The 15,737-nt window shown below is 49.1% G+C and overlaps 1 protein-coding gene across 3 annotated transcripts in view; it reads right to left on the reverse strand.

Moving 5' to 3' along the window:
* The window catches only part of adarb1b (adenosine deaminase RNA specific B1b), a 152,316-nt gene that overhangs the window by 17,206 nt on the left and 119,373 nt on the right, over positions 1–15,737 (reverse strand). For 2 of the 3 annotated variants that reach the window (XM_061226924.1, XM_061226925.1), the window contains one exon: positions 1,814–2,718. In XM_061226924.1, coding sequence (XP_061082908.1) covers positions 1,814–2,718 — 905 coding nt within the window. Of the gene's footprint in view, positions 1–1,813; positions 2,719–11,494; positions 11,552–15,737 lie in introns of those variants that run through there. The other variant, XM_061226923.1, reaches the window with a different exon arrangement.

Raw genomic sequence — 15,737 nt, forward strand, 5'->3', positions numbered from 1 at the left:
AGCATTTAGTGGATATTTAATAACCACCAGGTATGTAATAAGCAGAGATTATTTTAAGGTTTTTGAGCCAAATCTAGATTTATTGACATGGCAACAAATAGAGTTTTAAGGGACATTCATAAACACTGCTGTACCCCCAACAGCCTAAACTGAGAAAGGACCCCATTTGAATAAAATAATCTTAAACTGTACACGATTAGTGTTCACTAAAGATTTTTTTCTTCATTTGCCACCAGAAATGAGACACATATTGTACTTATGCAAAATGAAGAAAGATTTGAAGAGCTCATATTACTGGTTGTAGAAACCCCCCAGGCAGCAGATTTCAGCTGAATGGATTAAAGACAGACTCATGTCGTGTACTCAGAGCATTAAAACCACACGCGACGGAAGATGTGTCATTTCCCAACAGGCAGCGGCTCCTGAGGCCACAGTCAGCTCCCTGACTTCCTCCACGCTGCCATTTCAAAATGTTTACTTTCATTTGGAGAAAATCCAAAACAGGAAAGTGAGACTGTACACAGCGTTGACTCAACAATAATAATATTAATCTATACCAGAGCTGTTCTGTGTTTGAACGTCTTGATAACAGTGCATGTCAGAGGGGATAAAATGGAGTGAACAACGGAAAAGAGGATTGCAGTGAAATGTCACCCAGACTGACGCTCTCACAAGGCAGATTACCCAGAGTGTAATGCACTCAAAGAGGAGATGCAGATGTTAAAGTTCCTTCACTGTCAAGGCAACGGCACAGCTTTGAATGGCTGATGCTTTGCGGCTTGAAGTCTTCCTCAATGTCCAGATTGACAAAAGCTCTTATTTAAAGAGTGAAGTGGGCGTGTTATTGGGGCTAGGATTAGAGTTCTAACCTGGGGCAGGTGAGGGTGTTATTGGGCGTGTTATTGGGGAAGGGGCGGGGCACTCTTACCTGGGGCAGGTGAGGGTGTTATTGGGCGTGTTATTGGGGAAGGGGCGGGGCACTCTTACCTGGGGCAGGTGAGGGTGTTATTGGGTGTGTTATTGGGGAAGGGGCGGGGCACTCTTACCTGGGGCAGGTGAGGGTGTTATTGGGCGTGTTATTGGGGAAGGGGCGGGGCACTCTTACCTGGGGCAGGTGAGGGTGTTATTGGGCGTGTTATTGGGGAAGGGGCGGGGCACTCTTACCTGGGGCAGGTGAGGGTGTTATTGGGCGTGTTATTGGGGAAGGGGCGGGGCACTCTTACCTGGGGCAGGTGAGGGTGTTATTGGGTGTGTTATTGGGGAAGGGGCGGGGCACTCTTACCTGGGGCAGGTGAGGGTGTTATTGGGCGTGTTATTGGGGAAGGGGCGGGGCACTCTTACCTGGGGCAGGTGAGGGTGTTATTGGGCGTGTTATTGGGGAAGGGGCGGGGCACTCTTACCTGGGGCAGGTGAGGGTGTTATTGGGCGTGTTATTGGGGAAGGGGCGGGGCACTCTTACCTGGGGCAGGTGAGGGTGTTATTGGGTGTGTTATTGGGGAAGGGGCGGGGCACTCTTACCTGGGGCAGGTGAGGGTGTTATTGGGCGTGTTATTGGGGAAGGGGCGGGGCACTCTTACCTGGGGCAGGTGAGGGTGTTATTGGGTGTGTTATTGGGGAAGGGGCGGGGCACTCTTACCTGGGGCAGGTGAGGGTGTTATTGGGCGTGTTATTGGGGAAGGGGCGGGGCACTCTTACCTGGGGCAGGTGAGGGTGTTATTGGGCGTGTTATTGGGGAAGGGGCGGGGCACTCTTACCTGGGGCAGGTGAGGGTGTTATTGGGCGTGTTATTGGGGAAGGGGCGGGGCACTCTTACCTGGGGCAGGTGCAGCTGCAGGCCCTCGCGCGGGATTGGCTGGCGGGAGGGCGTCTGGTCCAGCTGCATGTTGAAGAGGGCGGAGAGGGCAGCCTGGGCGGCGCGGGCCTTGGCCAGCTTCTTGTTGCGCCCGGAGCCCTCGAAGCTCTGCGCGTCCACCGTCACCGACATCACAAAGTTCTTGGCGTGGCTCTCGCCGCTCTCCGACACGAAGTCGTACTTCAGGCCCGGCCGCAGCTCGTTCAGGATCATCACCGGGTTCTTCCCGCCGGAGGGGGGCGGCGAGAAGGCGGCGGGGGCGGGCAGCGGGGGCGGGGCCAGGCTGGGGGGCAGGGGGTACTCCCCCAGCGCCCCGTTGCCGTTGGCGCCCAGGAAGAAGGCGTCGTCCGGCGGGGCGGGGGTCTCGAACCCGTTGAAGAGCATGTCGGGGAAGTCGGCCTGGTCGGAGGTGAAGTCGGTGTTGACGGTCAGCGTGCGGCCCATGGCCAGGTGGGCCTCGGAGGCGTTGGGGAACTGCACGAAGGAGCGCAGCGCCTTCTCCGCCGCGTTCAGCTTGGCCTTCTTCTTGGTGGGGCCCGAGCCCTCGAACAGCTGCCCGTTGACCTCCACGGTCATGACGAACACGGGCGCGTGCACGGGGCCCGTCTGCGAGAGCAGCTTGTACTGCAGGCCCGGCTTGATCTCGTTCAGCTGCATCAGCGCGTTCTTGGGCAGCACGGGCCCCGGGGTTTTCTTGCGCTTCTTGGGCCGGAACTTGGAGTGCGCGTGGCCGTTGTTGCCCTCCTCCAGGGGCCGCTTGCGGGCCCCCCCGCCCCCGTTGGGCATCAGTGCCTCCCCCCCCGCAGCCTCCTTGCAGGACAGGTTGTCCAGGTTGCGGTTCTCCTTGACGTCTGTACTGCAGGTACCTGCGTGCCCAGAGAGAGCAGCTGACATGGCCTTCGATGCAGGATCTTGTAAATGCAAAATTTAGAGATTCCTTTATGGCCCTTTGTAACCGAACAGGTGATGTGTGTTCCTGTGTTATCACTGGGGCACTGACTGAGCTAGACTTACATTATTTTAATAGATTTACACAAACTTTAAAGGGTTATTTTTACATTTTCACTTAATTTTCATTCAAATCAGCAGTTAACCGACTAAATACTGATTTTAAAACATAAATGCTGGACAAACATCAACTGATTTTCATGACAACGATTTTTAACAAATCTAACAGATTTTGGATTAAATAAATGCACTTTGATTTTTACCTTATAGATTAACAAATTGCAGGGAATATTACAGGACAACTACTCTGAGGAAAGAACCAGAGAGGTGATACTTGCTGTTAAATACTAAATGCTAATTTAAGGTTCCCGTGGTAGAGATAAGCATAGAAGTGATAGCTGATTCAATTCAAATTTAATTTCCCTGCAGTATTACTTCAGAGGGGTATAGGAGAAGGGTTATAAATGGGTATAGGTATAGTACAAGAGTGAGGGGCTGGGTTATTAATGGGTATAGGTATAGTACAAGTGTGAGGGGCTGGGTTATTAATGGGTATAGGTATAGTACAAGTGTGAGGGGCTGGGTTATTAATGGGTATAGGTATAGTACAAGTGTGAGGGGCTGGGTTATTAATGGGTATAGGTATAGTACAAGTGTGAGGGGCTGGGTTATTAATGGGTATAGGTATAGTACAAGTGTGAGGGGCTGGGTTATTAATGGGTATAGGTATAGTACAAGTGTGAGGGGCTGGGTTATTAATGGGCATAGGTATAGTACAAGTGTGAGGGGCTGGGTTATTAATGGGTATAGGTATAGTACAAGTGTGAGGGGCTGGGTTATTAATGGGTATAGGGACAGTACAAGTGTGAGGGGCTGGGTTATTAATGGGTATAGGTATAGTACAAGTGTGAGGGGCTGGGTTATTAATGGGTATAGGTATAGTACAAGTGTGAGGGGCTGGGTTATTAATGGGTATAGGTATAGTACAAGTGTGAGGGGCTGGGTTATTAATGGGTATAGGTATAGTACAAGTGTGAGGGGCTGGGTTATTAATGGGTATAGGTATAGTACAAGTGTGAGGGGCTGGGTTATTAATGGGTATAGGGCCAGCGCACAGGGAGTTGATCGGCAGGCAGAACTGTCACACCAGCAGAAGAGGACCGGAGGGGTGAGGTACTATCTGATACTGATAACTTCAGACATAAACATACACACTTACACATGCACACAGTCTCACACACATTTTTATACACACACACACACACACACACACTCACTCATACACACACACACGTGCCCACACATACACACACAAATGTGCACTCACACACACACAAATGCACGTATACACACTCACAAACCCACACCCAGATAACTCCATACGCACACACGCACACACACTGAGTGTGCATCAGCCCCACCTCTAGTTCCTCAGTTCTACTGTTGGACAGTCGCCCATTCAAATCAATAAGATGGTTATTTATGGGCCATTTCATACAGCGGTTAGACTGAAATGCTATAACTGAAATGTTAACTCGTAATGACATGTAGAAAAAAATTGATAATAACATAGGTTAGAGGACAGTGAAAGCTAGAAGGCGCGTTTTGAAGGAACACACATCACCACGCCCTGTTGACAAAGTGGCCGGAATGCAGAGTAAATTTTCATTTATAGCATCCTACAGCAAAAGCTGGAACTGTTCCTCCTTTCAGCTCTCAGAGATGGAGAAAAGCACGAGAAAGCAGGAGTGAAGCATCATGGGAGGTGAAGAGAATACACATTCCACATAACCGAAACTGACCATCACTGACTAAACCCCCTCTGTCTGCACATTTCAAATCCCCACGCAGTTCCATTACCGCAGAACAGCCGAGGACAGTGTCGCAGAAACACATTTCCGAGAGGAACACCGCTAAATGCCCCAGTACGTCCGAGAGAAACCTGGGATCGCTCACACCATGAAATTGGATAATTTCAGATGTTTCAGGTGCATTCAATCAGCTTGGAAACTCTGCTCAGCTTTTTATTCAGAGAGACAGATACTCGTCCAGTACCGACATTACACAGGAAAGGGTTTCTGCAAACAGGAGAGAAGAATTATCCGCGAGTCTGTGTGAACTGTGACGTGCTTATTTTCTGTGTATGTGTGCCTGTGTGCGTGTGTGTGCGCGTGTGTGCATGTGTGTGTGCGCGTGCGTGTGTGTTTGTTTGCGTGTGTGCACGTGTGCATGTGTGTGTGCGTGTGTGTATGTGCGCGTGTGTATATGTGTGCGCGTGTGCGTGTGTGTGTTTGTATGCGTGTGTGGGCGTGTGCATGTGCGTGTGCGCGTGCGTGTTTGTATGCGTGTGTGCGCGTGTGCATGTCTGTGCACGTGCGTGTGTGTGTGTGTGTGTGTGTGTGTGTGTGTGTGTTTGTATGCGTGTGTGTGTGTGTGCACGTGCGTGTGTGTGTGTGTGTATGTGTATGCGTGTGTGCATGTGTGTGTGTGTGTGTATGTGTGTGTGTTTGTATGCGTGTGTGTGAGTGTGTGTGTGTGCGTGCACAGGCTTGTGTTTACACACACGCTTAAACACGCACACGTGTGTATGTCTGTGCGCTCTGTGCTAGTGACCCGTGTGAAAACTCATGTCCTTTCACCCTGTCAGTCCCTAGCCCAATATGAAGTGGCTCCACCCAATTCCAGAGGGGTTTTGGCTTTGGTTGAGAAAATTGAGAAAGTTGTGAAAATTCAGTAGGGCTTTAATAGGGGCCCAAAAAAATAGAACAGCAGTCGTATTTGTTGAGAAGGTGGAGAACGCCATACACTTGGGATTTTACAGCAGTTACGTGGGAGTGAAAAGGTTAAATTATTTCATTATTTCACAGAAGATGTCCAAAGATTGGAGCCTGGACAGGAGGCTGAAATGTAAATCAGAATAAAGGCAGAAATAAAGGCCTAAAGGAACAGAAACAGGGCGGGGGTTTGGGCAGAAATAAAGGCCTAAAGGTACAGAAACAGGGTGGGGGTTTGGGCAGAAATAAAGGCCTAAAAGAACAGAAACAGGGCGGGGGTTTGGGCAGAAATAAAGGCCTAAAAGAACAGAAACAGGGCGGGGGTTTGGGCAGAAATAAAGGCCTAAAAGAACAGAAACAGGGTGGGGGTTTGGGCAGAAATAAAGGCATAAAGGAACAGAAACAGGGCGGGGGTTTGGGCAGAAATAAAGGCCTAAAGGAACAGAAACAGGGCGGGGGTTTGGGGACACAGAAACACAAGCCTTCCCTCCGCCACGCCCTTGAACAACCCTGACATTTCCCTCAGTCAATCTGGCAACCCGTCCCAGGGAACATGGTGCTAATCTAAACCCTTTTCACTCTGCGTTTCTGTTGGCTGACACAAAATGGGTGTTGGGGGGGGGGGGGGGGTGGGTTGTGGGGTGGTTTGAATGTCCTAACACACATAATAAGTGTAAAGTGTGTAATGGGATACACTCGATGATCTTGGCTGGACCGCGGCGCCAAATGTGCCATCTGCTCCAAGGCTGCCGAGCCGCTGTCTGGATAAATGTTCCCGGCTATTCCGGCTCCATAGAATTCCATCTCACCCCCCCCCCCCGCCCCCACCCAGAACCCCGGCCCAGAGCCCCTCAGAGACAGACCCAAAACCAGCTAGTACTGATAACATAAACCAATATCGCAGCGATAACAGTGAAACTGTAAAGACGCCTGGGCCACACCGGTGCATGTGTCAGCAGTCCAACCACACCATCACTTTTTTGGCCCCGTATTGATAGGCAAATCGGTACACTGTTTTACCTGTTTTTAATGACCCCATAAAGCAGAGTCCCACACCCCAGCTGTGTGGTGACTGCACACCGGTCGAAACGTATACAAACTGAAATCCACAATCCAAAGCGTCCTCCCACAGCTGAGGAGACTAAAACTCGTGTTTCTTTTAACCCCCACCTTGCTCCCAGTCCAATGCACACGTGGACTTCATTATTGTCCACTGTGTATCACATTTCCGGGTGTATCGCACAGATAATGGCGTATGGGCTTTTAGAATCAGTGGTAAGCATTTTTAACGCCTTCATAATGCTGTCATAAGCATGATATAAGACTGAGATATCCAGTGTTTTGCCTCTCAAAGATGGTGTTTCCCTGCAAATTGCTGAAACAGAGACAGGCTCCAGAATGAAACAGGAACAGGGCCTCCCTGTCAGTTTAGTGTCAGCTTACAAACAAGCAGTACATAAGCATATACTAATCTGAATTGGCCCATTTTTAAAGTTCATCAATCATTCACCAATCAGTACAGACCCACGTGCGCCAAATTATACACTTGCTGACTATTTTAGCGGTGTTCATCTGCTTCAAAGAAGTAGTAACACAGTTATGGAAAAGTATGGAGAAGGCATACCATGGGCAAAAAAACCGTAAAAGAGCAAAGACAAAGGATCAGAGCAGACCTTCACATGACTGCAGGTACAAAAATAATAACCCAAGCACACTTGGGCAGCAAGTATTTTTAGAACACGTGTAAACAAAAAGGTTGATTTGGCAGTTGATTATTTGTTAGCCATGTTTGCTTGATTGTCAAAATGTAAATTACATATTTATGTTTTTTCTGTAAGGACATTAATTTGCATTAATCAGCAAGGCCTAGGTCCAGTCCACAGTTCTTTTTCTGTTAAAAGGGCTCAATGACTCAAAACTTGACAGAGCAGACTTCGGAAATTTTATACATAGCTTAACGGATACCCAGCTACACTGTTCACAAGTGATTCATTGTTCATTATTTGTTCTGAAGCATATTCCTGGCTTTGCGTGGCAACGCACCGCCTGATCTCCACAGACATTGTGAGAGGACGAGCCTGACCAATCCTCTGCTTCAGCCAGTTTTCCTGGCCTCTGATTGGTTTAAAAGAACAGTGGTTAAGCATACTTCTACTGTCACAACTTTGTTTCATAGATGAAAACATGGTTGCATCCAGACAAAATTACATAAATTAAATGCATGAAATGAACAAATAAATGAAAAAATAAGTGTTCCACCTAGTGCTCCAGGTTTATCCTGGGCAGTGAGCTTGTTTTATTAACACAATCAGTCAAAACCAAAAACTTCAAATCGGGTCATTGTTCAGCATTGCTGCAGTTGTCTATGAGATAGATAGATATACCATAGCGTATTTAGCTTTCTTTTTGGACGAGCAGATGTGATCTACATCACTAAAATACATTTCCCCAGGCAGTAATACAGACACCTCCGAGCTCAACACTGAGCTGAGACTGACGATAGAAACGGCAGCACCACATTTATTTAATTTTTTGATGGTTGAAAAAAGCAGAGTTGTGTGTAAATGCAACCACTGTAATAAAACATCAAACTTACATGACCAGCATAATCCACACGCGTAAAATGAACAGTGCTTCAGCAGCATGCTTTTATGTGACGTCACTCACATTTTAGGGTTTGCTGAAATGACACCACTGGGACTCAGAGGTGAATAAATTTGCTGAAATGACGATACCTCTCTTAACAACCCTATGGAAATAAGACTACATTCAGAGATGATTGACCTCTGTATGGATGAACTGCTGTATACCAGGAACGCGCTGTTTTCAGGGCTGCAAGAACTCGAGAATCTCCCTGAATTTAGCCTTAATCTTCCACAGGTAGCATTGTTTATGACACACTTTAAAAATAATATTCAAATGAGATGCTGCCATAATTATGGGAATGATTGTTTGTGTGTGAGTCTCAGTGAAGGCATAACCCTGCTGTCTGTGGTTTCAAGGCCCATTCTGCACAGTGCTTTTAAAGGACAGGTGCTTCAGTCCAGAGAGATCACAGGACTCAAACCCGTCTCAGAACCCTGAAGTGCTTCTCAAACCCGTCTCAGAACCCTGAAGTGCTTCTCAAAGCCGTTTCAGAACCCTGAAGTGCCTTCTCAAACCCGTTTCAGAACCCTGAAGTGCCTTCTCAGGGACAGCAGCCAATCAGAACTCCGCCCTCACAAGACCAGGCACATCAGCAGCCAATCAGAATCCAACCTTGACAAGGCCAGGCACAACAGCAGGCTATGAAACTCTAAATCAGGAACCGTTTGCAAGCGGGGGATTTTGACAGTTTGCCCGGTTGATTTAAATTACAAAATCAATATGCAGTAAAATGAATCATTTGCCACTATCAGACGCCATTATCAGTGCCCTAAACGGCAACATATTGTTGCCTCTGAAATGTGCTGAGCGAGATAATTTAGGGAAATTAATTTGCTGTAAAACATCCTATTTCACAGCTCTCAGTGGCGTGCTCCATCTGCAGGTGACTGAAACCCTTAGCAGAATGTCTCTCTCTCTCTCTCTCTCTCTCTCTCTCTCTCTCTCTCTCTCTCTCTCTCTCTCTCTCTCTCTCTCTCTCTCTCTCTCTCTCTCTCTCTCTCTCTCTCTCTCTCTCTCTCTCTCTCTCTCTCTCTCTCTCTCTCTCTCTCTCTCTCTCTCTCTCCATGTCTGCAGCTTCGCCTTGCTATCGGCCGCTAGGCTCTTCTGGGCCAGAAACTCTAATAGAGTGTGTCACAGTTGTCACTCCACGCTACCAAACTACCTGCTGCCTTCTGCAACCGGAGCCAAAATGAGGTCCGTGTGGACCCGGTGCGCCAGGAAAGCATTGTGCAGACACTGCAGTTTTTCCTCTGAAAAGTGCCTTTTAAAGGGCTACCTTGAGAGAACCTCAGTGAAGGTTCTAGATGGCTACTCTGAAAAGGAAATGGTTTCAGGCTAGTCCTGTTTGACAGAGAACTCAAATAAAGGTTCCAGATTGTTCCTTTAAAAAGGGGGAACTCCAGTGAAACACGAATCATCCAACGCTTCATCCTGCTTTGTTTACTGCTGACCCAAGCTTTGCGTTTTAGTGAATGTGGCTGTGACTACGTCGACTGACCGAGAACCACTCAGAACTAGCGCTAAATGTGAGGTTTGTGCAGGGAGTCAGTGCTGAGAGACTGAGGGAGGTCCTAGTTACTCAGAGCAGAGATGGCACATAAGACACAGCCCTGAGCCCAGCACAAGCTGAGTAACACATGGGCCACACAACTCAACTGCACCTTCCAGTACAGAGGCAACATCACAATGCAGGTCAAATAAAGCCTTTTTCTGCTTAAAGTCTTTACAGCTTGCCTCCTGCTTTACTTTAATCATCCCCCCACCCCCCCACTATTTTATGGACCACTAGGCTTCTGAAATTGCCCAAATATTGCAGATAACAGGCAGCCCTAATCCCTCGCATTAGGTTCCACGTTTATGCATGTTATTATGAAATCTGACCACACATTTCCAGAGCGAAATTAACCCGTTCTTCTCCCCCGGGTGTTGATGCTGTTTTCCCCAGCGTTAACGGTGAATGTTTCCTTGCAGGACTCTTCGGTTAGAAATCTAAATAAGAAAAGGCGGGTTTCAGAGAGGTGTTCTACTGTACGAGCGGTCTCCCCAGACAAAGCTGACGCACGGCGTCGACGAGGCTGTTTTAAATTCAGCCCCAGCCATAGGCTCAATAGACCCCGGCCGGCCATTTTCTCATCATAAATTCCAGCTCCCCGCGCCCGGCCTGCCAGATCTGAGCGCAGGACTTCATTCAGATGTCTAATGGAATGCGCTCCTTTACCGGCTCTGTTTGAGTCCCGGAAATGATTGATTAACGGAGATAACGCGTATAGAGATGAACTGGTATAAGAGCTGGCTCTGAAGAACACTCGATTCTCAGCCACTGCGTGAAGACTGAGAAAGGGACCAGTCATCCGGGATGACTTTCTGCTGGGCCGTCTGCTGAAAAGGGCACTTACACCTGCAGGGAAAGTGAGTGTCTTCGTCATAATCTCCCAGAATGCTCAGCTGTAAGCTGAGAATGGTGCACGATTGTCTCTGAGGGCAGGAGGTCACCTAAGAGCCACTTGCAGTTTCCACAAGCGCAGGGAAAATATCTTCATCTCCGAGGATGGAGGATTAAACCCTGATCCGCAGAAAGCAGACGGTAGCAGTTCAGAAGGACGACCACAACCACACAAACAATTCAGCTGTTTGCTCTTCTATACGGGAGAGATAACCCAGGATTAATATTCTTTAGACTGTTTATTTCCTTTCATTTTGTCACTCTGTGAAAGATTAAATTGAGCAGAGTGAGAACTGTTGTCTTCTCAAATGGAGTAAATGGGGAAATTAAATGTTGTGATGCTTGAGCTAAATCTGTCAATTAAGATCCCATTGTCAATTATCTTTGTTAAATTTTATTCCCAGTATAAATTGAAAGAATTATAAACAAAAGTTTTCTGTGCATAAACCCACCCCCGCTCCTTTTTTTGTTTCCCAAAGTGAGTGAAATTCCCCCAGGAAGAGGAAAACAGGAGCTTCAGTGAGAACTGAAGCAGAACCTCATCTGGAGTGGGCCAGATTGGATGGGACCGGGTTCAGATCGGACCAGACTGGACTGGGATTGAACCAGGTTCAGATCTGACCGGATTCAGGTTCAGATGGACCAGATTGGGATGGGACCAGGTTCAGATGGGACTGGCCCTGGATCGGGCTGGGACCGGACCGGGTTAAAATGAGACCAGATTGGGATGGGACAGGGTTCAGGTGGGACTGGACCAGATTCATATGGTACTGAACCAGGTCAGACTGGGACCGGACCGGACCGGGGCTGGGACCAGGGAGAGGCACTCACTCATGTTCTCCTCTTCGTCCACATCCATGGTGAAGAGTTTCTGTGTGCGGGCCTGTCGAGCAGAGCAGTGCGACCTGGGGAGGAGAGGAGGTCAGCACAGAGACCGGAGAGAACACACACACACACACACACACACAGCACAGAGACCGGAGAGAACACACACACACACACACACACACACTCACACAGCACAGAGACCGGAGAGAACACACACACACACTCACCACTCACACACACACACACACACACACACACACACACCACACACCCACACACTCACACACACTCACACACACACACACCCACACACACACACACCCACACACACACACACACACACACACACACACACACAGCAGAGACCGGAGAGACACACACACACACACACACACACACACACACACACACACACACACACTCACACACACACACTCACACACCTCACTCACACACACACACACACACTCACACACACACTCACAACACACACACACACACACACACACACCTCACACACACACACTCACACCACACACACTCACACACACACTCACACTCACACACACACTCACACCATATACACACACCTCACACACACACCACACACCTCACACACACACACACACACACACTCACACACACTCACACACACACACACTCACACACACTCACACACACACACACACACACACTCACACTATACACACTCACACATATACACACTCACACTCACACACACACACACACACACTCACACACACACACACACACAACACACTCACACACACACACACAACTCACACATATACACACTCACACTCACACACACACACACTCACACATATACACACTCACACTCACACACACACACTCACACACACACACACACTCACTCACACACACTCACACACACACACACACACACACACACTCACTCACACTCACACTCACACTCACACTCACACTCACACTCACACACACACACACACACTCTCACACACACACACTCACACACACTCACACTCACACACACACACACCTCACACTCTCTCTCACACACACACATATACACAAACACACACACGGATTACAGCACTGCGCTCAGGTTGAGGGAGCTGAAAGAGCTCCTCTGGTGTTAGGGTTAAGCCTACAGTAAGTGTATAAATATTCAGCAGTGGAAACTAATCTTGGAGAAAAGAGGAGCTCTGACAGCCGTTATAGCGGGAGCAGTCTATCGCGACTTTAATATCCATTCTATTACAGCTCATATTGCTCTGCTCGCAGGGACAGAAACACTCCAACTGACATCAGGCCCTCCATCTCCTGTACAAACACTGCACACAGGCACAGATTCTACACATGGACAAGATACACTCCAACAAATTAATGAAGGAACAAACAAATGAATGAATGAATGAATGAAAACACAATGTCTTTTTTTAATAACTGATCTGTTCTGCTTTATTTCAGCCGTAGGTTTATGGACACCATCTCAACGCTGCTGTGTCAAATAATGAACTGAGAGACTTCACTAAAACGCTTCTGTGGCGTTAAAGAGATGAGACACACCGTTCAGCTGGCGCTGGAGGATGCGTGATCGCACCCGATCCCGGAGCGCGCTGCGGACCCCACGGCCCAGACCGACAGGAGAATGTTCACAGCGCATATTCTCCACTCGCTGAACGAGCACGCGCACCCGAAACGCTTTCGCTTCTGAACAAAACCTTCCGTGGTCCTGTCTCAGCCACCTCTCGGGAGCAGACGGCCCGATGCGGCTTTATCGCCCGCTCATGAAACCCACGAGCCCCGTTAGCGCTGCTGCCCCATAATCCCACACTGCGGTGCAGCTGCCTCAACATCCAGCGCATTTCCTTCAAAAGGAACTCGTGCCGCCGACACACTCGTACATTAGCAACAGCGCACAAGACAAACGGCGAGAACGTCGGCAGGGGAACAGCGCATTAAAAACAGCCCCAGCCACTGCCGTGCTGAGGGAGAGGTATTACAGCGTATATCAGTGAGCGACAGCGCTGGGGAGAGGTATTACAGCGTATATCAGTGAGCGTCAGCGCTGGGGAGAGGTATTACAGCGTATATCAGTGAGCGTCAGCGCTGGGGAGAGGTATTACAGCGTATATCAGTGAGTGACAGCGCTGGGGAGAGGTATTACAGCGTATATCAGTGAGTGACAGCGCTGGGGAGAGGTATTACAGCGTATATCAGTGAGCGACAGCGCTGGGGAGGGGTATTACAGCGTATATCAGTGAGTGACAGCGCTGGGGAGAGGGCGGCACAGCGACACGCTGATGTACGCCATAACCCCCCGCACGTGGCAGCTCATCTGTTTGGGAATGGGCCGGCGTGGTCGGGGAAGATCTAGCAGCAGGTCCGTTAGCAAATAAACCCGCTCTACACACAGGAATAAACCCGCTCTACCACAGGAATAAACCCGCTCTACCAGAGGAATAAACCCGCTCTACCACAGGAATAAACCCGCTCTACCAGAGGAATAAACCCGCTCTACCAGAGGAATAAACCCGCTCTACCACAGGAATAAACCCGCTCTACCACAGGAATAAACCCGCTCTACCACAGGAATAAACCCGCTCTACCACAGGAATAAACCCGCTCTACCACAGGAATAAACCCGCTCTACCAGAGGAATAAACCCGCTCTACCACAGGAATAAACCCGCTCTACCACAGGAATAAACCCGCTCTACCACAGGAATAAACCCGCTCTACCACAGGAATAAACCCGCTCTACCAGAGGAATAAACCCGCTCTACCACGGGAATAAACCCGCTCTACCACGGGAATAAACCCGCTCTGCCACGGGAATAAACCCGCTCTACCACGGGAATAAACCCGCTCTACCACAGGAATAAACCCGCTCTACCACGTGAATAAACCCGCTCTACCAGAGGAATAAACCCGCTCTACCACAGGAATACACCCGCTCTACCACGGGAATAAACCCGCTCTACCACAGGAATAAACCCGCTCTACCACAGGAATAAACCCGCTCTACCACAGGAATAAACCCGCTCTACCACAGGAATAAACCCGCTCTACCACAGGAATAAACCCGCTCTACCACAGGAATAAACCCGCTCTACCACAGGAATAAACCCGCTCTACCACAGGAATAAACCCGCTCTACCACAGGAATAAACCCGCTCTACCAGAGGAATAAACCCGCTCTACCACAGGAATAAACCCGCTCTACCACAGGAATAAACCCGCTCTACCACAGGAATAAACCCGCTCTACCACAGGAATAAACCCGCTCTACCAGAGGAATAAACCCGCTCTACCACGGGAATAAACCCGCTCTACCACGGGAATAAACCCGCTCTGCCACGGGAATAAACCCGCTCTACCACGGGAATAAACCCGCTCTACCACAGGAATAAACCCGCTCTACCACGTGAATAAACCCGCTCTACCAGAGGAATAAACCCGCTCTACCACAGGAATACACCCGCTCTACCACGGGAATAAACCCGCTCTACCACAGGAATAAACCCGCTCTACCACAGGAATAAACCCGCTCTACCACAGGAATAAACCCGCTCTACCACAGGAATAAACCCGCTCTACCACGGGAATAAACCTGCTACCATGGGAATAAACCCGCTCTACCGCGGGAATAAACCCGCTCTACCACAGGAATAAACCCGCTCTACCAGAGGAATAAACCCGCTCTACCACAGGAATAAACCCGCTCTACCACAGGAATAAACCCGCTCTACCACAGGAATAAACCCGCTCTACCACAGGAATAAACCCGCTCTACCACAGGAATAAACCCGCTCTACCACAGGAATAAACCCGCTCTACCACAGGAATAAACCCGCTCTACCACGGGAATAAACCTGCTACCACAGGAATAAACCCGCTCTACCGCGGGAATAAACCCGCTCTACCACAGGAATAAACCCGCTCTACCAGAGGAATAAACCCGCTCTACCACAGGAATAAACCCGCTCTACCACAGGAATAAACCCGCTCTACCGTGCTGGTGAAACCTTCCCACATCACATTCCTGCTTCAAACGGAAGCTCCAGGAAAATGCACCGGGAAACGAAACACAGACGCTCCTCTACGCTGTGCTACGGGCGAGGGCGAGAGCAGCGATGCACCGAACAGGAACAGCAGAGCGGTGCCGTTGTATTTGCACATAACAGAAAATGAGAGGAATGCGTAGATTCACTGAGGCATGGCGGTAGGTTTGAGCGCAG

The sequence above is a fragment of the Conger conger genome, chromosome 17, assembly GCF_963514075.1.
Source record: "Conger conger chromosome 17, fConCon1.1, whole genome shotgun sequence".
Lineage (NCBI taxonomy): Eukaryota > Metazoa > Chordata > Actinopteri > Anguilliformes > Congridae > Conger > Conger conger.